The sequence below is a fragment of the Jaculus jaculus genome, chromosome 1 (assembly GCF_020740685.1).
Source record: "Jaculus jaculus isolate mJacJac1 chromosome 1, mJacJac1.mat.Y.cur, whole genome shotgun sequence".
In the NCBI taxonomy this organism is placed as follows: Eukaryota; Metazoa; Chordata; class Mammalia; order Rodentia; family Dipodidae; genus Jaculus; species Jaculus jaculus.
Genome location: NC_059102.1, coordinates 46,083,413 through 46,110,107, shown reverse-complemented (window position 1 = coordinate 46,110,107; position 26,695 = coordinate 46,083,413). Strand labels below are relative to the sequence as shown.

Below are 26,695 nucleotides of genomic sequence, written 5' to 3'. Positions count from 1 at the left end.
ATATTTAATAGGTATAATGGTAGTATATATTATGTACACATGAATACATGGTTTATTATATGTTGTATTCCTGGTGTTATGCATAATAAAAATTTTAAAGCATTATTAGATTGATATTTTAAAGTTTATGTTAATTTTTAAAATAAATTTTATAAAGCTAGCATTTAAAATGACTGGTATCAGTATGGCATTTGCATACACATATCTGTCAGTATACCTTACTATTTTCTGTATTTATGGATTAGGAAGTGCTGACCGCACAGCTGGCAGAGAAGAACGATGACCTTCAGAAGTGGAGAGAAGAACGGGATCAACTGGTTACAGCATTAGAGAGAGAGCTGAAAGCACTCATCTCCAGTAACAAACAGAAGGATATTGAAATTGAACAGTTAAAAAACATCACATCAGAGACTTCTGAAGCAGTTAGTGCACTCTTATTCATTCTTTCTTTTCCTTCTTGTTGAACATAAGAATTTTTCAAAATTATTTCTCAGCCAGCTAAATTAGATTAGAGAGGAGTGAAAAATTAGAACATTCTTACAGGTTTAAATCTTTAGCTTTTTATATTGATTTGTCAATGACTGAAGCATAGTACTTTCTCTTAATATTTTGGTCATACTTCCTAGAAAAAGTAATTAGAAGCCAGATGTGGTGGCACATGCCTTTAATCCCAGCATTCTAGAGGCAGAGGTAGGAGGATCACTGTGAGTTCAAGGCTAGGCTGGAACTACAGAGTGAGTTCCAGATGAGCCTGGGCTAGAGTGAGACCTTACCTCAAAAAACAAACAAACCCAAAACAAATAAAACAACAAGAAAAGAGAATTTAGCAAATTTAGAAAATATATATACTTTATATACTTATACTATATACTTATGATTTCATCTGTCTTTAAAATGTAGAAACTTGATTTGTTGTCAACTTTTGGTGATACTTTAATAATACTCAGGCCCACCTTTATGCTTTGTGTGTGTAAATACAGAATTTACTAAAAGTAAGTGCACTGATGTGGACACATTTCCAGTGGGCAAAGCTGTTACTTCTGTGACACTGTGTTAGGATTGGGAATTCTAAATGAGGAGTCAAGAGATATTTGAAGCTAGTCCTTCTGGAATGAATGATCTCATTTACATCTGCTGCTCTAAGCTCACTGGTTGGGTGCTTGCTTGCCTGGCATGTGCAGGGTCTTGGGTTCTGTTTCCAGCATCATAAAAGCAAAGCACATCTGCTACTGTAGCAAGGCATAGTTTTGTATACTGATACTCAGTTCTGGAGCTGTGAGGAAGTTCTCGAGATTGAGACCAGTCTGGGCAACATAGAAAGACAGTACATGTGATGTGCATTGTGTGTGAGAGATATTAAAAGATTTAATGATTCCTAAAGGATGAATCTAAAGAGACAGTGTCATGCCATATATATGTATATATATGTATATATGTATATATATATGTGTGTGTGTGTATATATATATATATGATGTGAGACCTTACAGTGATATATATAACACAGACTAGAAAGTTACAGAAACTTGGTATTGTGACTATTACTGTGATTTTGACATCTTTGGGGAAATTATTGAATATTTCTAAACTACCTAAAATCGATAACGCTGTCATCCTAAAAACATGGGTTGGAGAGATGGCTTAGCGGTTAAGCACTTCCCTGTGAAGCCTAAGGACCCTGGATCAAGGCTTGATTCCCCAGGACCCACTTTAGTCAGATGCACAAGGGGGTGCATGTGTCTGGAGTTTATTGGCTGTGGCTGGAGGCCCTGGCGTGCCCATTTTCTCCCCCCCCCCCCCCTTTGCCTTTCTCTCTGTGTCTGTCTCTCAAATAAAAATAAAAATAAAGGGCTGGAGAGACGGCTTAGTGGTTAAGCACTTGCCTGTGAAGCCTAAGGACCCCGGTTCAAGGCTCAGTTCCCCAGGACCCACGTTAGCCAGATGCACAAGGGGGTGCACGCATCTGGAGTTCGTTTGCAGTGGCTGGAAGCCCTGGCATGCCCATTCTCTCTCTCTCTCTCTCTCTCTCTCTGTCACTCTCAAATAAATAAATAAAATAAATAAACAAAAAAATTTTAAAAAATGAACTAATGAAGAGCATTGTGAAGTATTTAGCACACTTGTTATTACAGAAGAAGCCAGTACATGCTGGTTGCTTTTTCCATTATGAATTCAGTAGATTTTTTTTTTTTTTTGTCAGTTCTGGCATAAGCGATGTATTTGATTTTTTTATTTTGATAGCTGTGCTAAGATCCATATTAAGATATATGGATATGTTTCTTTCCTTCTTCCTTTGTTTTTTTTTGAGGTAGGGTCTCACTCTAGCCCAGGATGACCTGGAATTCACTATGTAGACTCAGGGTGGCCTTGAACTCATGGTGCTCCTCCTACCTTTGCCTCTCAAGTGTTGGCATTAAAGGCATGTTCCGCCACAAACAGCTTTTTAGTTCTTTATTATTTTTAAACAATTTTAAGTAGGATTAGAAATAGGATTTTCATTGTGGAAAAAATAGACGATGAGGGTTGTATTAATCACTTTCTTTTTTTAAAATTAATTTATTTGAGTGAGAGAGAGAGAGAGAGACAGAGAGAATGGACATGCCAGGGTCTCTAGCCACTGCAGACAAACTCCAGATGCATCCACACTTGTGCATCTGGGTTATGTGGGTCCTGGAAAATTAAACCTGGCTCCTTTGGCCTTGCAGGCAAGCTCCTTAACCCAAGTTACTTCTGGCTGGGGGTTTTGTCCTAGCAACAAGGAAGTGACTAGGGGCTGGAGGGAAAGCTTAATGGTTCTGAAGAAAAGGGTTTATTTTGGCTTCAAGTTTCTAGGGGAAGTTTTATCATGGTGGGGAAAGCATGCAAGAGCAGATAGCCAGAAAATGTCACATCTCCAGAGCAGCAGGAGGGAAGTAGTCTGAGTATCCGGTTTAGAACTGAGCTATTTTAACCCCAAAGTGCACCCCAGCTACAACCTTTTCCAGCAGGCACCACCTCCTGAAAGCCTTACAGCTTTCCCCAGTTGCCATCACCTTGGGACTAAGTATTCAAAACACATTAGCCTCTGTGGGACATATAATTCAAACCAGCACATGATTCTTGTGGGAAAAGATTGTGTTTCCATTATGACTGGAGTAGTATTCCCAATAAGTCTCTAAAGTTACATAAGCAGGATTTAGCACAGTGCATATCATGCCATTTGACATATTTGAGTTTCTGTTTCTTCATTTTAGAAATTAGGACATATATGTTTACCTTTTGCTTTTAAATTTTGTTTTATTTTTATATTTTTAGAGACAGGGAGAGGGGGAGAGAGAGAGAGAGAGAGAGGGAGGGGGAGAGAGAGAGAGAGAGAGAAAGAAAGAAAGAAAGAAAGAAAGAAAGAAAGAAAGAAAGAAAGAAAGAAAGAAAGAAAGAGAGAGAGAGAGAATGAATTGGTGTGCCTGGGCCTCAGCCATGGCAATCAAACACCAGACATTGGCGCCACCTGTAGTCATGTGTGATCTTGTAGTTGCCTCATCTTTGTGTGTCTGGTGGACATGGAGGATTGAACATGGGTCCTTAGGCTTTGCAGGCAAGCATGACTTAACTGCTAAGCCATCTCTCCAGTCCTGCCTTTTGCTTTTTGAGACAAGGTCTCTCTATATGGCCCAGGTTGGCCTTGAGCTCATGGTCCTCTATGTTTGCCTCCTGAGCACTGGGATGATAGGTGTGTGTTGTTGTGCCTACCGTAGGAGTAGTAATCCTTGCCAAGCCTAACTAGTGAATTGCAATGAAACTGACAGGAAGTAGAATGCAGTCTTTCAGATCTCCACTTAGATCAGATTCAAAAGAGTCCCATCTCTGAGTCTGTGAAGATGAAGGAAGGGAAGGAGTGTAAAATGGTTCCTGAAGAAGTCTGTATTTTACTATGTAGTCTATGCAAATCTTGGTTTTATATTGATTTGTTAGTTGTCTTTTTCAGGTTAACACTGTCTCTGTTTAAAAAAAAATTTTCTTATTTTAGGAAAAACAAACCATGAATCTCAAGCCTGGACATACTAGTTCAGCAGATCAAGGTGCCGTTGAAACTGAACCTCAGTCATCAGCAAGCTTTGAAATTTCCAGAGATGAAATGGAGGTGGATATTCAATAACATGGCCTGTATTTTGCTCTTTTTAAAAAAAATTTACTATTTTTTTATTTATTTGAGAGAGAGGGAAAAAATGGGTATACCAGGGACTCTAGCCATAGCAGGCAAACTCCAGATGCATGTATCACCTTGTGCATCTAGCTTATGTGGGTTCTGGGGAATTGAACCTGTGTCCTTAGCCTTAACCTCTAAGCTATTTCTTAAGTCCAGCAGTTTGCTCTCTTTACCTACTATTAATCATGAGTACTTATAAGTATAAAATAATTGTTATAGGTAACTTGCTGCAGAATTAGCTATATGTGCTTTTAGCTGTATAAAGGAAAGATACAAACTTCTGAGAAAATATTTTTTATCTCTAATATTTTTTTTTCTCAAGGTAGAGACCCATTCTAGTCCAAGCTGGCCTGGAACTCACTCTGTAGCCCCAGATTGGCTTCAAACTCACAGTTATCCAATCTTGGCCTCCCAAGTGCTAGGTTCAAAGGCATAATCCATCATACCCAGCCAGATCTCCAAATTTTAATATCATCGTCTTTAAATAGTAGCTCAATAAATATAAATAAACATGGTGGTTAGAAATATAAAATCACCTAACAGGCAAAAAAAAAAAAAAAAAAAAAAAAAGCCATGCTATGGAGAAGGCTCAGTGGGTCAAGCACTTATTGAATGAGTGAGAGGATCCCCAGAACCCGTGAACTGCAGACACGTGCACTCTCTTGTGCATCTGGCTTACGTGGGTACTAGGGAATTGAACCTGGGTCTCTAGGTGTTGCAGGCACTTGGGTCCTTGGGCTTTGCAGGCAAACGCCTTAACTGCTAAGCCATCTCTCTTGTGCTCCATGATGCTATTTCTGCCACTTAGTTGCCATAGAAATCAATATGGCCAGCCTAGATTCAGGGAAATGAGAATGAAAGTCTCTCTTTCTCAATGGGAAAAGTAGCAATGGATTTGTAGTTTACCTCTGACCTGTCATCACTGCAGTGAGTGTTAGAAATACCAGATTCTTCCTTGGGACATTTGTGACTGTAGTAGGTTTGTTATAAAACCTACTCTTTTGAGCATATTATTAGGTAATTATGTCATACCATTGTGGGTAATGTGGACCTCCTAAGCTTCCTCCACCATTTTTTGTTGGTATTAGAGATGAACCCTAATCTTGAGCTATACCCCAATTTTAGTATGTATATTTCCCCAGTGTTAATATACCGTATCTAAACCTGAAGGCCATTAACTCTGTCTTGCTGCTGCACAGGGTGTGCTTTTAGCTTCCCAATTTACTGTTTTGAAGAGGTAATTGAGAAAAGTAATTTGTAGTTTATAAATTCATACTATGTTGATTTTTTTCCCCCCCATATTCCCTTTTCATATAGGATGGATCTGTAGTTCTTGACTCGTGTGAAGTGTCAACAGAAAATGTACAAAGTACTCGATTTCCAAAACCGGAATTAGAGATTCAGTTTACACCTTTGCGGCCAAACAAAATGTCAGTGAAACGCCCTGGTTGTGCCACACCAGTCACAGTTAAGATTTCCAAGGCCCGGAAGAGGAAGAGTAATGAAATGGAGGAGGTAAGTAGTTAACTTATGAGTACATTTAACAAGCAAATATTACTATAATATGTGGTTAAGCTCTACTGTATCAACTTCTTCTCATAAGAACTGATGTTAGAGATTAAATCCACAATTTATGCCATATTTTGTACCTTTTGGGAATGGTATCATGGCTTAATAATCCTCAAACAAAGAGCTATTGGATATTAAAACACACAGTTGGGACTGGAGGGATGGGTCAACAGTTAAGGTTCTTGCCTCAGAACCTAATGACCTGAGTTCAATTCCCTAGTACTCATGTACATTCAGATGCATAAAGGGGTGCATGTACCTAGAGTCGGCTTACAGTGGCTGGAGGCCCCAGTGTGCCCACCTCCTCTGTCTGCCTCTCTTCTATGTCTGTTTTCAAATAAGTAAATAACAATAAAAACACATACATACGCACAGTTTTCCCCTGACTTTAGTCTGTAAAAGGGTCACATGATGATGGATTTCACTAAAGAGCTATTTCTGTGTACTAGTTGGGTTCAAATTTACTTTTACCCTCCAGTGGGTGAGGAAATAAGAAATGATTGATAAAGACAATGACCAACTTGCTTGATATAATTTTTATCAAATAACTAAAATTCTTAGGTCTCATTATCCTGGGAAGCTTTGGAAAAGTTTTTACTACCAGTCAGTATTGAGATGTGGGTCTTGCTGTAGTGGTGGGAAATCACTTTTACTGCCTGGTAGTGCACCCCCCTTCTATTGAAAACCATCCATGTTGATGGCTGAGCCCAGTTTCCTTCATTCTGAATTTACAGTGCTCAGTTTTCCAAGTAATTTGTTTTAAGCTTAAATTAGGACAGAATAATATTGTTCAGCTTTTCTGTTACTCCTTTAAAGAGCAGCATGTTTTCAAGCTGGTGAAAGAGAAGCTGGTAGCCATGCTCCTGAAGCTAGCTGTGAGGGAATGTATTTACTGAGGGAGTGTTAGTGAACACTTTCTCTGCTGCACATGTGCCACTTTTAGTGATTGCTTCGTAGCTTTAATAGTTAGGTTTTTAAGTTACTTAATTTATGTTAATTATGTTTTAAATACCATTAAAACATTGGAATTTCATCAGGCATGTTACATTGATTTTTCTTTGATCCCTTTTTTCCCCACATAAGTGAAGAGGAAAAATTGATAGTACTATTTAAGAGATGAGAATACAGATTATTTTACTTTTACAACTATTCTTCATATATATATCTCAGAAAAAATAAACTGATGCATTTATTGTGTTGAAATTTAAAAATTTTAACTGATTTTGTTACAGTGTCACTGATGTAGTGAGTCAACTATTTGGGTCACTGTGTAAATCTTTTATACAATGCAATATTCTAACCAGGAAGGCTCATAAAGAGCTCTTTACCAAGCACTCTGAAGGTGATAGCCAAGCCTCCAGTCTTTCTGTCTCCTCCTCCCATGATTGATATCATAGGCCTTTCACCTTTAGTGGAGTTCTGATGTGTACTCGTGACCATTCTCTGTGCTTCTTTTCTTTGCCTTTTCCATACTCCTTTTGTGATTATTTTCTTTGTAGCAATTGTGATATACAACAGGAAAATTCAGTGAATATACCTATAAAAAACACCTTGTCCTCTGTAATGTTATGTGGGGAAATAAGAAAGATTGTAATATTTCTTATTGTCACATTTGTCTTTATGAAGTTTTATGTTTGATGTTGCCACATTTCTTTGAGACATACCTTATTTAGGAGGTGGGGAATAGGTATATTATTTGCCTTATTTTAAAGCTAAAGTTCAAATGTTTTCATTATCCCTTCTAGGTTTTACATTGTGCTCATGGGATTTCATTATTAAGTTCACACTTTTGATGAATTCACATGTTCTCACCTTTAGCATGGTGACATTTTGAGCTGGACACTTCTCTGTTAGATGGAAATTGGAGTGCTTAGCAGCATTTGGGGCCTTTACCTACTGGTTGCTAATACTATGCTCTCTCTGGCAGAGACAACAAATAACATCTCCAATTTGCATTGGCTTTCAAGATCAAGACTGCCCCTCTTTAAACTAATATCTTTTTTTTGTAATTCTGTATTATTTATTTATTCTTACAAAAGACATTTAGAACAAATAAATATAAAATGGTATATGTCATATTTAGTAATGGCCAAAACATATTCTTTGTATTCCTCACAGAAATAAACCAATGAAATCTTCAAAAATATACTCATCCTGCCCACTTTCACTTTTTTAATTTAAAACGTCAATTATTTTAACTCCACAGTTTTCAACAATGAATTATCAAAATAAGTAATCTAAGACTACTCAGGGACTGAGACATTTAAATCAGTAATTAAAAAAAATTGTGTGTATACATACACACAATATCGATACAAGTCACAACTCTTTAGAAGTGTGAGTACACACCAGAAAGCACAAAGCCAGTACATCCACATGCACAGCCAGGAATCCTATGAAAGTCACAAGGCATTGAGACTTCACAAATTCATCTCTTCACAGGAAAAGACAGTGTTTCATAACAATGCAGATTACACCCACTGCTCAGGAGACACACACATCACTACTGCTGAGGTCATATTGAGTGACAGTTTAGGAATCCAAATTTACCTCCAGAACCTATAAACCTGGAGTATAAATTTGAAGATACACAGTACAAATAGCAGTTGAGTGGAACCTGCCTGCAACGATCCTTGATTTTTTTCTTTCCTTTAAGGTGAAAGAAAATCTGTATGCAAGCAAGGAATTAAGTCTCATAATAACACATCCCCTATAGAGAGAGAGCCAAGGGGTACAGTCAGAATCCAGGGTGAGAACATGTTGTATGTATCACATTCTATTCCATAGCTTTACTTTCTTGTGAATCTCCAGGTTTGGAATCTAGTCTCTCTGGAAATATTAGCTTCTCATAGACTGCTTCCTTGATTGGTAAATACTGTGATATTTCATTGGGTTCCGTGAAGAGGGAAGGTGGAACATGCATTAAGTTAGCAATTTTGCTTTCTCGTGATGTATATTCTGTAGCATGTAGGTGTTGTCAGCAATTTTCATACTCAAGCTTGAAACTCCATGATCATGCAGTTCATCTTCAAACAGGAGAACTTCAAAAACTTTAATTTGTTCTCTGGCTTTTAATTTTTCTGTATCTATATGATCTGTTGTAGGTACAACCTTTAACTTAAGAGATTCTCCAAGCAAAGTTCCTTTATAGTCTGTTGTATAGGTCCAATCATACGGTTTAATAACTTCTTTGGAGTGTTCACCTTCCGCCCTGCTTTCCTGCCACTCTTCAGCACAAGCTAGTTTAAGCATTCCTTGGTAGTTGTTTACACATCTTAGTGCATCTGTAGCATTGAACTCAATCCCAAAGCCAGAGCCATGCTGGATCCTTACAACGTTGTCCCCAAACATCATTTCGGGGAGAGATGGCATGTGCAACTCATCAGCTAACTTCTCCACATCCGCTGACTTCATGATGTGGGTCTTGGACGCCGTCAGCTTCCAGGGCCCGAACGAGAAGGCCTGGTGGCTGCTCTGGAAGCTGTGGATCATCATGGTGACGCGGGGCCACACGGAGCAGGCGGGGCGTTCTCTCCGCAGCCCAGCCCAGCCCAGCCCAGCCCCACCCCATCGCTGGCCGAGCAGTTACCATGCCCGGCAAGCCCCGCCCCCGGCCGCCTTTCCCTAAACTAATAAGTAGTGTAGCATTGTACAGATTTTCTTGTTTGAGCTTAAAGATAGTACTGAGTCATCGCCTCAGCCTAAAGAACGGCAATAATAGTTAAGAAATTAAAAAGTACTGGGGCCTGGTGTGGTGGCGCACGCCATTAATCCCAGCACTCAGGAGGCAAAGGTAGGAGTATTGCTGGAGTTCAAGGCCACCCTGAGACTACGTAGTGAATTCCAGGTCTGCCTAGGCTAGAGTGAAGCCCTACCTCGAAAGAAAAGAAGTTAAAAAGTGCTGAAATTCATTATTTTTAGGAGTTGGTGAAAAGTGAAAATACGAAGAATTCTACACCCAGGATTAATTTGAAGATCCCTGTTTCGGCGCATAGAAATTCTTCAATCAAAAAGGAACAAAAGGTTTGTCTTTAAATTTGCTGTAAGCTGACCATTTCTATCATTTACATTATAAAGTAGAAGCTAGAAGTTAAGATGTCAAATTCTCTTGACTAGTTTTCTAAAAATTCAATTGTGTCCAGCTACAAATCATTTATTTTGTATACATGCAATCCAGTTTGGAATGTAAACTTTAGCATTTGGCCAGCAGGAGACCTTTTTTTAAAATTTAGATTTGGCCCATTTTTATTTAATCTCGAATGCCTTCAAATCATTAGTAATAGTTATAACAATATCATAATATAAATGGATAAGCATATATGTAAAACATGGCTAAAAGCAAATTGTAACATTACTTGTATTATTGTTATTGTTATTATTTTTTTTAAAATTTATTTATTTGAGAGCAGCAGACACAGAGAGAAAGACAGATAGAGGGAGAGAGAGAGAATGGGTGCGCCAGGGCTTCCAGCCACTGCAAACGAACTCCAGACGCATGCGCCCCCTTGTGCATCTGGCTAACGTGGGACCTGGGGAACTGAGCCTCGAACCGGGGTCCATAGGCTTCACAGGCGAGCGCTTAACTGCTAAGCCATCTCTCCAGCCCGTTATTGTTATTTTTAATTAAGAATATGCTTTATGTGGGCACATGTGTTGGTGCTATCATTTCTATTCTCCCTGCCCCCAGTCCTCAGAGGGCCCACCTCATTGGGGTTGCAGGTTATGTCTTGTGAGAGCAGAAGTTAGTCATTGGGGTTGGGAATACCTCTGGGTATGCCCTCCTGATTTGTAGCTCTTGCAGTCTTTCTGTCTCCTTCTACAAAACTTCCTGAGCTGTAATGGATGTGTTTTAAGTCTACCTAAGTGTTAAGCTATCTCAGGAGCTTCTGGATTTCTGCTTTGGTATGTGTTGAGAATCCTTAGCATCTTTCTCCATCATCCTGGTACAGATTGTCAGGCTTGCCCTAATGGCAGCACTCTTGCTCATCTCACCAAATTCTCTGTGGTTTCACCTCAGCCTTGGCTGAAGTCTAAGAGGTTGTTTATCTCCTCTGGTCTTGGCTATCTTCTGAAAAAGAACAGATTCTCCAGCACAGAATGAAGTCAGCATAGTTAAATGTGATAAGAGCATTATTAATATAGAGAGGTTTGATGGACATAGTCCTTCTTTTGGCCAAAGGTTAGTGGGAGCTTGTTGTTGGAGACCATAGTCTTGGTTTCCATGGGAAGGTGAACTGGTTCCTACTTCCAGCCATGGGTTCCTTTCCACTGAGCAGATCTCTTAGCTAATCAGAAAGCAATTGGTATTCACCAAGACTGTGTGCCACCATTGCATGAGCCACTTTGTGCATCTGACTTTATGTGGATACTGGGGAATTGAACCTGGGCAAGCAAGCTTGCAATTCTTTATCCCTTTTATCCCTCTCTACAGTATCTTAATTCTAAATCCATTCCCCCCAAATTAATAACTCATTTCTGATATCTTTAATTCAACCCTAGACATAACTGTTTCCTTCAATATTTCTCATTGGTGATTAAAAAATGTTTGTTTATTAGGTTTCCACACGCCCATCATCTAAGAAAACATACTGTTTACGGAGCCAGGCACCCACAATTGGTCCAGATGTGGCAGCTAAGAAAAAAGAAGGGACCCTACAAAAATTTGGGGACTTTCTACAACTTTCCCCAACAATTCTTCAATCTAAAGGTTTGCAGAAATTTACCTGTTTTGCTAGGCTGTTTTTCTAAGATTTATTTATTTGTGTGTGTGTGCGTGCATGCGTGCGTGCATGCGTGTGTGTGTGAATGTGCCCACCAGTGTCTTGCTGCATTTGAACACCAAGCACTTGTGCTACTTTTTGCTTCTGGCTTCATGTGGGTGCTGGAAATTGAACCTAGACCAGCAGGCTTTGCCTGAAAACACCTTTATCTGCTGAGTCATCTCCCCACCCCTGAGTGTTTTTTGTCTTTTGGGTTTTTTGTTGTTGTTGTTTTGAGGTAGGGTCTCACTTTAGCCCAGGCTGACCTGGAATTCACTATGTAGTCTCAGGGTGGCTTTGAACTCATGATGATCTTCCTACCTTTGCCTCTCAAGTGCTGGGATTAAAGCCATGTGCCACCATGCCTGGCCATTAGTAATTTTTAATATCTGATTGTGTATAAATACAGTGGCAGTTCAGTATTATATTTTAAATAGGCATTGTCTTATTATCCTGGATACTGTGTGCAAAGACGGCATTTTATTAAAGGAGAAAGACTCATATATGTTATTAACTGATTGTAGCAGTTACCTCCTAGTTGAAAAGGTTATTCTGGTTTACAATCTGCAGGGGAAGTTGCATGATGGCATGGCAGAGCAGAGGCACTATCACATCTTGGCAGCTGTCAGGAAGTAGCAAGATAGTGCGTCAGCTCTGGCAAGCTACGCTTGGGCTATAATGCCCCAAGGCCTTCTCCAAGCAACACACCTCCAGCAAGTCTCTGCCTCACATATTGTTACCAACTGTGAATTGACTGAGGCTTAATCACAAACACATGAGGCTGTGGGGGACATTTCACATTCAAACAGCCACACTGATCTAGAAAAGTAGGTAGCTTAATATGATAGAGGTGTTGACAAGTAGTATGAAGCAGTGTTGGAGGAAGGAGGAAGCTAATAATGATGGGGAAAATTTTTAAGTGGGGGGATGGGATTTAGCAGAATTATACTTTTACCTTGAGAGGTGATTACTGGTAGCATTGGGGATATCCTGGTTTTTGTTTTGGTCCTGTGCATCTGTAAACATTATCTATATGAAAACTGTTTTGTAAATGTCTATTGAATTTACAAAAATGTGATTAATCCCTGTGTCCATATGAAGATGTATGCTGCATACATCCATATCCATACTCACATGCACATAGGCACATTTACCAGTGGAAATGGTTTGCAGGTGAGTAACAGAAAGGTGAGGATGTTCTCACAGTTCTAGATGGCATGTGTGTCTGGCATGTAGAACTTGGAGAGATTATTAGTGGGCTAGAGGGAGTGGGGATGTTGAAGGGGTTTTTGTGCTTGTGTGATAGCAGTGGGATGAGTTGGAGCTCAAGCATGGAGAAAACATTGAGGTGGGGGAGTTGAGACAAGGTTTCACTATCTAGCCCAAGCTGGCCTGAAACACAAGGATTTCCTGTCTCAGCCTTCCAAGTGCTGGGGTGATAGGCAATCATATTACACCTGGCTTTACCAATTTTTAATGTTGTACAGCCCACTGTATATGTATCTTTGATTTAACAGCATAAAATTGCCTGAAACTCAAATTTCTTAAGCTCAGCTTAGCCCTGTTAGGATTAGCTCAACTCTGGGTAAATAAATCAACTTAGTATAGTTTTTATTTTTGCACTGTAATTTATACACTAGTCAGGTATATTTACTTCTCTCTCCTTTTACTATAGTATCATTTTTGTGTGTATTTCTTACAGGCATTTAATTTTTTCCTTTATTGATTGTTCATGTCTTGAAACTATTTACATGTTTCATTGGCTTCTTTCTTGGTTTTTGTGTGTTCTGTATTAAGTTGAAGTTACAAGATTATGTCAGGAATTAATATTTTTACTTGTAGCAAAGAAGATAATTGAAACAATGAGTTCCTCAAAGCTGTCAAATGCAGAAGTCACTAAAGAAAACATATCACAACCAAAAAGAGCCAAACGGAAATTATATACAAATGAAATTTCATCTCCTATTGATATATCTGGCCAAGTGGTAAGTTAGCATTTTAGTTTTAATCAGTGTACAATTATTCAAATTCTTTTTAATTTTAAAGTATTCATGCCAGGTTGAATTTTATAATGACTTTAATTTCTGTTCTTTGTCTCTCTTAAGATGTGCCTTTAATGCTATATTATAAAGTTAATTCAAATACCACATTAATGCATTGTCAGTGTCAATCTCTCAGATGAATATATTTCTATTAATAGGATGATCACTATTTAGTAATTTTATTTACCCTGAAAATCAGTTCTTCCTTCTATTAACTTTATTACAAGAGTGGCACAGATGTGGGTCCAAGTGTGTTTATTAAAAACATAGAATTGAAATTTCATGGTTCGACATTTAAAGGCAACTGGGAAAGAATTGGTGTCAGGTAAATATGCTATTGTAATATTGTGTTTTCAGTCACACGTGATTACCATCTGTCTTGGTCATAGTTCCTTCCATTGGCTGAAGGCCACTTTCTTCTTAGTTGTAGTACAGTACACTTTCCACTTCCTCAGCAATATACTTGTTGCTGTGAAAGGTCATTTCTTAAAAATAGTTTGAAGCATTTGTGTCCAAATATTTTATTAGTTATTTCAAGCTTATGTGTATGCACTGATTTAAAGACAAAGTGAAGGCTGTTTAATTTTAGAATTAGTTAGTGTTAAATGAATCTTACAAAATCTATTTCCTTTTTGACTTTTTATAGATGGACAGAGATTCTATATATAATATATAATATAATGTACCTATTATATGTAAATGATTAAGCACATGAACTCATTACTTTTCATCATAAATGTTATTCTTTTTACCTATTTTTGAAAAACCCAAATTGTTAATTTCAGATTTTAATGGAGCAAAAAGTGAAAGAAAGCGATCACCAAATTCTCAAACGACGACTTCGCACAAGAATGGCCAAATAAGTCTCTTATTCATAATCACTGTAACTTGTATCTTGACTTTTTGTATATATTATGTAATAAATGCTTCTGTATAGATTGCTATTTTATATATGGTATGATTTTAATTCAATAAATGAATCAACAATTTCATACTTTATTAAAGCTTTTTAGTAACTTTATTTTTTTGTGGTGGGGAGGGATAATTTTTTTATTCAAGAAAGTTGTCAGATTTCTACCTTTCCTCTTTTCCTTTCTTCCTTTGTCTTGTTTTCATCAAGGCATATTCTTCGAAACCACTTTTAAATAAATCTAGAAAGTTGATTTTACTTGTTAAAGAAAAAAAAAAGTTTCAACAACATATTCTGAAGTAACCAGAAGAAGCATTCCCAGTGAGAGGGGATGATGATCAAAGTACATTATATGAATGCATAAAAATTGTCTATAAGATATACATAAAATGTTCGAGAAAGACGTACCCCCATTAAAATTCAAGCTGAAAACAGAGGTGCTTGCCTGGGCTACTACCACTTAGCACTGCGAAGGATGCCTGTGTATGTACTAATGAGAGCTGAGGGCAAATGAGATGAAATACAGAAATGGGATCAGAGCAGAAACTAGTTATTTATTGGCAGATGATTGACTTTAAATTTACATGCCAGGAGAATATATTGTTAACTATCATTCTAAGTAACAGTTAAAAGTAGGCATACCAAATCTGAATATACTGAAATCAGTATTTCCTGTTTAATAGCAGTAATTATAAACTGAGCAGACAGAGAAAAATGGGTCTCTAGTATAAAAGCAAGATAATGTGGGTGCCATTAGGTGTAGATTTGTAGACTTGTGTAAAGATATTTAGAAATTTATTTTGAACATAAAAATGTTCCCCCTGGGAACTCATTCTTAGACTTAAGAACAAAGGGAATTATAATCGTGAACCACCATGCTGAGCAATAATAGCTTCTTTTAAATTGTGTATTTTGTTCTTAGGTACTAGGACAGTATATAAGAACTAAATAGTGACAGCTTAAGGAGATAAAAGGAATTTTAAGTCTGTACCTTAGAAGTACATTTTCTTCATTTTACCAATGAGAAAAATCAAGACTTATAGTTTACTTTTGCTGTGGCATACAGTTAATGTATATTGAGCTAGCAGTTAAAAAACAAGAGGCAAAACAACTTTATTTGACACAGTGAGATAATGGGCATGCCAGCCACTGCAAACAAAGTCCAGACATGTGTGCCCCCTTGTGCATCTGGCTAACATGGGTCCTGGGGAATTGTACCTGGATCCTTTGGCTTTGCAGGCAAACGACTTAACTGTTAAGCCATCCCTCCTGCCCTGGGCTTTTTAACCTAAAAACATTTAGACAACTAAACAGTAAAGATTTCTCTAACCAATACTGGACATAAACATCGGTAGTTAAGGGGCAATTTGGTGGGCATTATATACCTGTTTAGTCAGACAACAGTAGTAGTTTCCTTTAGGGAAAATTTCCATCAAGATAGTTGTGTTGAAAACTTAAATGCATTAAAATATTTTCATTATGCTAGTTAACACAATTTTTTTTTTAATGGCTGGAGAGGTGGTTCAGTGGTTAAAGGCGCTTGCTTGCAAAGCTTGATGGCTTGGGGTCGATTCCCCAGTACCCATGTAAAGCCAGATGCACAAAGTGGCACATGCATCTTTAGTTTTACAGTGGCAAAAGCCCTGGACACCCATACTCACTCACTGTATGACTCTTTCTTTGCTCTCTGTTTCAAAAACAAGTATTTAAAAAAAAATAGTTGGTTTTCATTATTCACATATCAAATGCTTACAAATTTGCAAATTTAGTTGACTTCTAAAACTTAAACTTGTAACTCCCAAATTACAGTACTTTTGTGATCATGTATAGAAAAGAGCAGTGACAACAACTTAACCACATGCTTGCAAGCTGAGGTTGAGCATAGCTGTTCTCTGTCTTCGTAACATTCCAGAATAGCAGCAAACCTCAACAAGGGAGGTAGACTTTGGAGTGCATACTGCCAAAATAAAAGGTCTCAAGAAGTTAAATCAGACTGCAAACAGACCTGCCATGCTTTAGGGAACATTGTGGGAGGTGGGGCAGAAAGACTCTAAGAGCCATAGAAGTGAGTAGGAATATGCTGAGACACATGGCACCCCCCCCCCCAACTACTCCACTGGAACTGACTGAGGCCTTCATGAACCCACAGTGAGAAGGACTCTAGGGTAATGGGAGCAGGGGCAGGGGGATAAAAGAGTACAACCGGTTATCTCAAATACCTTAGGTTATCTATCCAGCCTAGCAAAATGAAATAAAGCCTACATAAAGTGAAAGTTATCACTCAGTAATCAAAATGCCCACTGGAATAATAAATTAATACTTCAGAAAAATAATCTCTATATTTTCAGTTTTATTTATTCAGAAGAAGAGAGAATGAATGGGTACACTAGGATTTCCAGCCACTGCAAGCAAACTCCAGATGCATGTGCCAGTAGGTGCATCTGGCTTTACTTGAGTACTGGGGAATTGAACCGAGGTCATTAGACTTTGTAGGCAAGCATTTTAATTCCTGACCTATCTCTACTGCCCAAGATACATTTCTTTTTTTTTTTTTTAACAGCTTTCATGATTGTAAACAATATCCCATGGTAATGCCCTCCCTCCATTTTCCCCTTTGAAACTCCATTCTCCATCCCCTCCCCCTCTTAATCAGTCTCTCTTTTATTTTGATGTCATCTTTTCCTCCTATTATGATGGTCTTGTGTAGGTAGTTTCAGGCACTGTGAGGTCATGGATATCCAGGCCATTTTGTGTCTGGGGGGAGCACATTGTATGGAGTCCTACCCTTCCTTTGGCTCTTACGTTCTTTCCGCCACCTCTTCCGCAATAGACCCTGAGCCTTGGAAAGTGTGATAGAGATATTGCAGTTTTGAGCACTCCAGTCACTTCTTTCTAGCACTGTGATGCCTTCTGAGTCATCCCAAGGTTACTGCCATCTGAAAATAGAAGGTTCTCTACCAAAAGTGAGAGTAGCATTAATGTATGGGTATGAACAATTAAGAGAAGTGCTTACTGGGCAGTTTGATAGGCATAGTATATACATTTAGCCAGACAGCAGCAGACGTTACATCCCTAGGGCTCATAACTACCCCTGTTGTAGGTTTTCAGTATCAGGGATGTATTCCTTCCCATGGAGCAGGCCTCCAGTCCAATTAGAGGGCAGTTGGTTTCTACCATGACAGACGTGCCACTATTGCACCAGTTGGTTCATTTGGCCTGGCTGGCAAAATAAAAGGCTTGCAGTGTCCACTGTTGAGTATCTTCACTGGTGATTTCTGTCTCTACCATTGAACTGCATGCAAAATGGCTTCTTCCAGCTTTCTGTCAGCTGGTCTACATGGAAGAGGTTCTCAGCTCAGTTCCAGCAGTATTTCTCAGTGGCCTTGTAGCCCAAGGATGTGGAGTCTTCAGCAATAGAGTCTTATCATCGATTCCTGGTGGGAAACCAAGGGCCCTGACAATGGCCTGTGATGTTTTAGGGGCATCTGGGACCTCCCTGGCCAACAACTCACTGGAAGGTATCCCATCCCTGGCACTGAAAATTTTCTAGCAACAATCTATGGCACCTGAGTGTTCCATTGTCCAAAAAAGTAGGCTTCCATATGATTTATTTATATTCCCTTAGATTTTGATTAGCCCTCCCTCCACCTTTCCTTTACTCAGTCTCTTCCCCTACCCTCACTTGGGCCTTTTCACCCCCATTAATCTATTCTTCTACTTACATATATACAATATCATCAAATATTTTATTTTATTTTATTTTATTTTACTAAGAAAGAGGGTGGGAGAGGGAGGGAGAGAGAGAATGGGCACGCCAGGGCCTCCAGCCACTGCAAACAAACTCCAGACATGCGCCCCCTTGTGCATCTGGCTAACATGGGTCCTGGGGAATCGAGCCTCGAACCGGGGTCCTTAGGCTTCACAGGCAAGCACTTAACCGCTAAGCCATCTCTCCAGCCCTCCATGATATATTTCTATAGTGCATGAGCCAGGTGTGGTGGTGCAAGCCTTTAATCCCAGCACTTGGGAGTTAGAGGTAAAAGGATCACTGTGAATTCAAAGCCACACTGAGACTAAATAGTTAATTCCAGGTCAGCCTGGGCTAGAGCAAGAGCCTACCATGAAAAAAAGAAAAATCACTAGGGATGTGATGAAATAGAAAAAAGAGGTCCATGGCAAAAATTAAATTGAAAAAAAAAAATGTTTTGACATGGCCAAAATACTGAATGTGGCAAACAGGTCGGGTATTATGCACGTTTGTGGACTTAAAGGAAACACAATGTTTTTGTAAATATTTTATTATGTTTAGGAAGAGTTAACACTATGAGCATGCCAGGGTCTCTTGCTACAAATAAACTTCAGATGCATGGTCCACTTTGTGCATCTGGTTTTATGTTGGTCCTGGAGAATTGAACTCAGGCATGCAAGCTTTGCAAGGAAGTGTTTTTCCATCTCTCCAACCCAGGAAATGTAATCTCGTTTTTTGTTTTTTTTTTGTTTTTTAACTTTGGTTTTTTGAGGTAGGATCTTGCTGTAGCCCAGGTGACCTGGAACTCACTGTATGGTTTCAGGGTATCCTGAAACTCATTGCGATCCTCCTACCTCTGCCTCCCAAGTGCTGGGATTAAAGGTGTGTGTCACCACACCCAGCTGGAAATGTAATCTTAATAAAATGATAATGTATTACAGCAGAGAAATGGTAAGTATAAAAAGTGGATTTGGACTGGAGAGATGGCTTAGTGGTTAAGGCACTTGACTGCAAAGCCTAGGGACCAATGTTCGACTCTCCAGATCCCCTGTAAGACAGATGCACAAAAGTGAGGCAAGCACAAGGTTGCACATACCCACTAGGTGACACAAGCATCTGGAGTTTGTTTTCAGTGACTGAGGCCCTGCTGTGCCAATTCTCTCTCTCTGTCTCTGTCTCTCTCTTGCTCTTAAAAAAAGAAAAAAAGAAATTTAACAGTGGATGGAAATGTCAGGAAAAGAAGAGAAAGTCTAAGGAAAAGAAAGGATATTGAAGAGCGCAGTGTCCTGTGAAACGGGGGTAAAAGGATTAACAGTGCATGCACTTGGAGATATACAGATCAAGAGTGAAAAAAGGCATTAAAAGAATATTTGAAGAAACAATGGCTCCAAATTTTCTAACTCTTAGGAAGGAAAATATTGGCTTGGAAACTCAGCAAATCCCAGTCATGGTAAGTCCAAATCAAAGTGTTCCTAGAAAGATCCCTGTTCAAACTGCTGAAAATCAACTAAAGAGAAATCCTTGAAACCAACGCAAGCTGCTGATCAGAAGGACATTATTTATGATATGTTAACTAGACAACCTACTTAAAAATCATGGGTTCCTTTAGTGGATTCATTCAGAAAAATTGATCCTTAGGTGATTCTTATCATTGTATCGAGTTCATAGGGTGTACTTACAGAAGTCTAGTCAGTCGCTCAGCCTCCGTACAGTCAAGAGATGTGGTGCGATGACATGTATACAATTGCTGCCAGCATAACATGGCACCCTATCATGTATTTTTAAAAAAAATAAGTGGGAGTACACTAATGATTATTACATAATTATGTACATAAACTACAGCTTCTTCTCATATGTACTGTTTATGATTGTATGCACTGTTTTACAACTGGCAAGCACAGGAGGTTAGTGCATACCAGCCTGCTGTGGTGTTTTTCCTCTGGGCAGTACATGAAGCCATCCTGAGAAGACTGCTCTGGCCAGGTGGCTTTGGCAACTTTGGAGCAGAACAATGTGGTGATACAAGGTTTATAGCAGCAGTAATGCAACTATTATGAACTCCCTAGTGGACAGAGGAAGGGGTCACAAGACCCTCACCTGAAGTTCCCTCCAGCCCCACCACCCCCAGCTGCAAGTGATCTTGGGAAAAAGTCAGATTATACAGGAAGTAGAAGGCTAACTGGAAGTTGGACTCCCTGACGCAGCTTCCAAGAGGCCCAGCCAGGATGGGGTGGGACCTTGTGGTGACGCAGCTGCCCTTGGGTTCCCCAGTCTCCTGTTGAGTAACCCCTCACCCATACTTGGTTAGTAACCTCAATAAACCGGATGATTCACCAGACCCATTTTGGCATCTGTGCCCTTTCTTGGGACAAGACGTGTGTTTTGTCACCCCAGGGAAACAGTTTCGCACAACAGTTTCACCATGTTCACGTGGTGCGCTACAAGTTAAGGGAGCTAAGGGGAGACAATGCAATGGGAGCTTCTTGGCTTTATTTTTATTTTTTATAGGTTTCTGGGACCACCATATTACCTGTGGCCTGTCATTGACAGAAACATATGGCCCAGGACTACAGAACAACACACTGGAAAACTGATTTGCATATACCAGAAGGAGTTTGGCAAAATATTTAAGTAAATGCTTCACTCTTGAAAATGCAGGCAGTGGTAAGTGTATGTAGGCAATGATAAATACATGTATAAAGAGATAAGCAAGGTCATTAAGAATGAGTGCAGGTCATTAAGTAAAGCCACAGGAGAAGCAAGACTTCAGTGACAAGGAGCTCCATGGTTAAAGGCATTTATTTGCTAAGCTGGCTGGCTTAGGTTTAATTCCCAGTGCCCATGTAAAGCCAGACATAAAACATTGTATATGCATCTGGTGTTCATTTGCAAAAGTCCCTGGCAAGAACACACACACAGATAATTTTGTTTTGTCTTTTTCAAGGTAGGGTCTTACTCTAGGCCAGGCTCATCTGGAATTCACCATGTAGTCCCAAGCTGACCTTAGATTCACAGCAGTCCTCCTACCTCTGCCTCCCAAGTGCTAGAAATAAAGGCATGTGCCACCATGCTCAGCAATATATATATATATGTATATTTTGTTTTTTGTTTTTTTGAGGTAGGGTCTCACTCTAGTCCAGGCTGACCTGGAATTCACTATGTATTCTCAGGGTGGCCTTGAACTCATGGCGATCCACCTACCTCTGCCTCCCAAGTGCTGGGATTAAAGGCATGCGCCACCACACCCGGCTTTTTTTTTTTTTTTAAAGACCATAATGAGAGAAGGAAATACTGATTGTCTAGATGGTGAAGGTCAGAAAAGGATTGAAGAATGTAAAGAAATTATGGAATCCGGTATGTTCTACATCTTGAGTGTTATATATTTTTATGTAATTTGGAAGAATTGTTGACTTAAATGAATTTCATTGTACATATGTAACCTTAAAAAACTGGAAAAATGTAACACACACACACACACACACACACACACACACAGATATCAGACTACGTAGATAAGAGTAGTTAAAATTAGGAAAAAACAACCTGGATATATGAAGTGAAAACTCATGGCTTCTAGTGCAGATATATCTTATTTTTGTTTATTTTTATTTATTTATTTGAGAGTGACAGAGAAAAAGACAGATAGATAGAGAGAAAATGGGCACGCCAGGGCCTCCAGCTAGTGCAAATGAACTCCAGATGCATGTACCACCTTGTGCACCTGGTTTATGTGGGTCCTGGGGAATTGAGCCTAGAACCGGAGTCCTTAGGCTTCACAAACAAGCACCTAACCACTAAGCCATCTCTCCAGCCCTATGTTTTTTTTTTTTTTTCCTTGCTATAAAGCTCACTTACTTTAACTTTTTTTTTTTTTGCTGGTGGGGGGCAGGAATGGAATATTTTTGTTAATATTGTTGGAATATTTTAAAAATAAAATTTTAGGTTAGTTGTCTATTTTCAAAAGTGTTGGAAATTTGTACCCTTCACATAGTTTCCTCTCTTGTACCATCTCTTTACCATGGTACATTTGAGAGACCCAAGAAACAACATTGCATACCACTATTAAGATTGCATTCATTTCTCCACACACTTTCTGTTTCAGGATCTGTTCAGAATCCCATCCAGAAAAAAATCATTATGACTAGTCATTTTGTCTTTTTAGTCTTGACAGTTTCTCAAATTTCTTTGTTTTTTTCATGGTATCGACAGTTTTAGGGAGGGGTACTAGTAAGACATTTTATACAGCATTTCTTAGTTTGGGCTTATCCAGTGTTTTTCTTGTGTGTTAGCCAGGTACATAGACTTCTAGGAAAACTATTGTAAGAGTAAAGTTACCTTCTCATAGCATTACAAGAGCTACTCTTTGCCACCTGGCCACGGTAATGTTGATGGTGTTCTCCACAGTAAATTGATTTAATTTTTCCTCCTTTCATCTCTTTGGAAGCAATTCACTTATGTGAGCGAGGTCAGGAACAGCATTTAAAGTGAATAATAAATTTTTCTCCATCACATTTGAGAGGAAACTGATCCCTGGCAACTTTTTATATTTCATATGAAACATTTCCTACTGGCTAATCCTGTATGCGTTATGACATTAAGGTTAAAATACATTTTTGGAGGCATCTTTTAAAATAAATATTTTTATTTATATGACAGAGAGAGAGAAAGAGAGAGAGAGAGAGAGAGAGAGAATATGTATGTGCTATCTTGCTGTTTAAGGAAATTCCAGACACATGAACCATATTATGTATCTGGTTTTATTTGCATACTGGTTAATTGAATTCAGGATGGCAGGCTTTGCAAACAATCACTTTTAACTGCTGAGCCATCTCCCCAGCCCTTAGAAGCATCTTTGATGTATCTGCAAGGTATGCTGACGGAGTATAGAATTTGTAATTGAAGCACTTGATTGCAGAAATTTATTATTTTTATAATGGGCATAGATTATTTATGTACATGTTTAGGTATTTAAGGTAAGGTTTCCCTATGTTGGTCCCCAAGCTGGTTTTAATCCTGAACTTTCGTGGTCCCTCTGCCTCATCCTCCAGAGTAGCTGCCACTATGCCCAGCTAAATCTCACTTTTGAATATGAGTGTTAACTTCACTTGCAGTGGTTACGAGAAGGTTTTAGACAGTTTGAAATTCTCTGGATGGTATTCAGAATGGTGTATGAAGTAAGTTGAACTAATCCTGAATGTCCTAAAGGGGGTTACTATTCCAAGGAATCTTGTGAAACCTTTCATAAGGAAGTATAACTAGTTAGAATAATCACTTTCTGACTGTTTTTCAAGTTTAAAATTGTTTTTTGTTTCTTACCATAAGCTACATCTGGCTGGGAAGGTAGTTCAGTGGATAAAGTGCTTGCCACACAAGCACGAAGGCCTGAGTTTGAAGCGCCAGCATCCATGTACATGCCCTGTGGGCACAGTCGTCTGCTTATAATCCCCGAGTGGAGACTGGGATCTCCAAGGCAGGCTGGCTAGCCAGACTAGCCCCATCTGCAAACCCTGGGCTCCAGTGAGAGACCCTTTTGTCTTAGGAATAATGTGGAGCATACTGGGGGAAGACACCCGATGCTCAACACCTCTGTCCTCTACTTGCAGCCACATAGGCACCGTGGCACATGCCTGTTACTCCAGCCACCTGGGAGGCTGAGGCAAGAGGATTGTGATTTTTGAGGCGAGGTTGGGCAATATAGCGAGATTCTGGAGAGGGAGGGGGAGAGTGCATGATAAACACATTCGGGCAGGGAGGAGGGGGGTAGGATCTCTCTGTGTGGACCAGACTTCCAGGCTGGCTTCAAACTTGAGGCAATCCCCCAACTCCCCCAAGTGCTGGAATTACAGGTGCGACCCACTGGACTGGACAGTAAGGACTAGCTTAAAGTACAAGACAGGAAAGACAAGACTTGCATACCTGGAGATGGAAAGAAGACAGGAGCTACTGAATTGTGTGTTTTCAAAAAATGTTTTTGTTTGCAGTTTGACTGTAATGGAGAAGACAAGATAGAAACTGTCTTCCTTCTGTTTTTGTTGTGTTTTTGTTTTTCACTCATCAGCATTATTTAAAGAAAATTAATGGAATAGATTAAAAAAAAAAAAAAGGACCTATTACCTATTGGTTGACACCCTGACAAGCTTGCTCTGCCACTGCCCTGCGTAGATGGCCTGGGCTTCCGGCCTCGCTGACTTCCTGACTTCCCACGGCGGTTTCAGCTTCCCTCTCAGTGTCACACATTGGGCTCCAGGCGCTGCTGCAGGAATCCTGACCCTGCCACACATCACCTGGCTTCCAGGCTGCCCTTTGAAATCCCGGTGGCAGCCTCCATGGTCCTGTAACTCTTCTTCATCCTTATTCCTTGGTCCACTTGGTTTTCACAGCCACAGTCACTGGGATGGTCATTGTGAGTGTCTTTGTGCACCTCAGTCTCCTCAAATCTCAGCCAGAATGAGTGAAATGCTCCTTGTGCTTGAATCTACCACATGAGATTCACTTCCCCTTCCCAGCATAGTTTATACATTTAGCCAGACAGCAGCAGACGTTACACCTCTAGGGCTCATGACTACTCCTGTTGTAGGTTTTCAGCGTCAGGGATATATACCTTCCCATGGAGCAGGCCTCCAGTCCAATTAGAGGGCAGTTGGTTTCCACCATGACTGATGTGCCACCTGTTGGCTCATTTGGCCTGGCTGGCCAAATATAAGGCTTGCAGTGTCCACTGTTGAGTATCTTCACTGGTGATTTCTCTTTTTCCCATTGAACTGCATGCAGAATGGTTTCTTCCAGCTTTCTGTCAACCCAGGCCCAGAAAGCCAAGCATCGCATGTTCTCTCTCATATGTGGATCTTAGCTACACATTATTGGACTTCTGAGTGAGTAGGAAGAAAACTCAGTAGCAAAGGCCAGAAAGGTAAAAAAGAGACATAAAGGGAAGAGAAAGAAAGTGGGGGGGGGGGAAGTACTTAATAGGATGGTATTGTATATATGTAAGTAGAAGAATAGATTAACGGGGGTGAAAAGGCCCAAAGTGAGGTCAGGGGAAGAGATCGAGTAAAGGAAAGGTAGAGGGAGGGCTAATCAAAATCTAAGAGGATATAAATAAATCATATGGAAGCCTACTTTTTTGGACAATGGAATACTCAGGATCGAAGATTGTTGCTAGAAAATTTTCAGTGCCAGGGATTGGATACCTTCCAGTGAGTTGTTGGCCAGGGAGGTTCCTGATGCCCCCAAAACATTATAGGCCATTGTCAAGGCCCTTGGTTTCCCACCAGGAATAGATGGTAAGACCCTATGGCTGAAGACTGCACATACTTGGGCTGCAAGGCCACTGAGACGTCCTGTTGCAACTGAGCTGATAACCTCCTCCATAACATTTAAAAAAAAAATTATTGATTTACAAGGGGAGAGAGAGAGAGAGAGAGGATGGGCATGCCAGGGTTTTTGCCACTGCAAACAAATACTAGATGCATGTACCACCTTGTGCATCTGACTGTGTATAGGTACTGGAGAATTGAACTCAGGCCATCAGCTCTGCAAGCCAATGCCTTTAATAGCTGAGCCATTTCTCCAGTCCTGCATTTAGGTCTTTTAAACTGTGACCAGAATAGTCCATCAAATTCTGCTTATACACTACAAGGCATCTCTTATGTCAAGGTTTCAAATCTTTCCACATTCCTCCCACAAATAAGTTCCAAAAGGTCAAAGCTGCATAGTTAGGTTTCTACATCCAACAACCTTATGACTCTACTCCTCTGGTACCAATTTTTTGTTGTATTTACTTTTGTGTTGTTGAGATAATACACCTAACCCAAACCAGGTGATGGAAGGAACGTTTTATTTTTTTTAATTTTGGCTTATTGTCTGAGGGGAAGTTTCATGATATCAGGGGAAATTTTGGAATAAGCAGAGGCTGGACATAACCTATACCTTAGCAGGTTGAAAATCTCAGCAGGAGAATGAGGCAAACTCTAGCAAGGGTGAGCTGGCTATAACACCCCTAAGCCTGCCCCCAACAACACATCTCTTCCAGCAAGGATCCACCCCACAAGCATTCAAAACGCATGAGTTTTTAGTAGGCATCTGAAGGAAACCACCACATGCCCATTCTCTTCTTTTTCTTTTCTCTCCCCTTCTTTCCTCTTCCCCCTTCTTTATTTCTTCCTTTTGGAAGACAGGCTCACTATGTAGCCTAGGCTGGCTTTGAACTCATGATCCTTTTGCCAACTTTGTCTCAGCCTCTCAAGTGCAGGGATCACAGATGTGTACTATCATGCCCAGGGAGCATGTTTTCTTAAAATACAAGGACACTTTCAGACAAGCTACATATTGTAGACTGCTAAGCTATAGAAGACTGGGCATCCACTAGGCCACTGGCCCAGACCTGTTCATTTACATATTGTCTGTAGCTGCTTTGTGCTACATGGGCAGAGCTGAGTAATAGTGATAGAAACCCTATGGTCCACAAGGCTTAAAATATTT

The 26,695-nt window shown here is 39.7% G+C and overlaps 1 protein-coding gene and 1 pseudogene across 3 annotated transcripts in view; one reads left to right on the top strand and one right to left on the bottom strand.

Moving 5' to 3' along the window:
* The window catches only part of Kif20b (kinesin family member 20B), an 84,658-nt gene extending 70,103 nt beyond the window's left edge, over positions 1-14,555 (top strand). For all 3 annotated transcript variants that reach the window (XM_045153626.1, XM_045153621.1, XM_045153613.1), the window contains 7 exons: positions 246-422; positions 4,007-4,120; positions 5,504-5,701; positions 9,677-9,778; positions 11,312-11,462; positions 13,357-13,499; positions 14,342-14,555. In XM_045153626.1, coding sequence (XP_045009561.1) covers positions 246-422; positions 4,007-4,120; positions 5,504-5,701; positions 9,677-9,778; positions 11,312-11,462; positions 13,357-13,499; positions 14,342-14,419 — 963 coding nt within the window. In that variant the 3' untranslated portion in view covers positions 14,420-14,555. The remainder of the gene's footprint in view (positions 1-245; positions 423-4,006; positions 4,121-5,503; positions 5,702-9,676; positions 9,779-11,311; positions 11,463-13,356; positions 13,500-14,341) is intronic.
* Positions 8,532-9,250, bottom strand: LOC105943716 (annotated as a pseudogene).
* Positions 14,556-26,695: the final 12,140 nt, after the last annotated feature.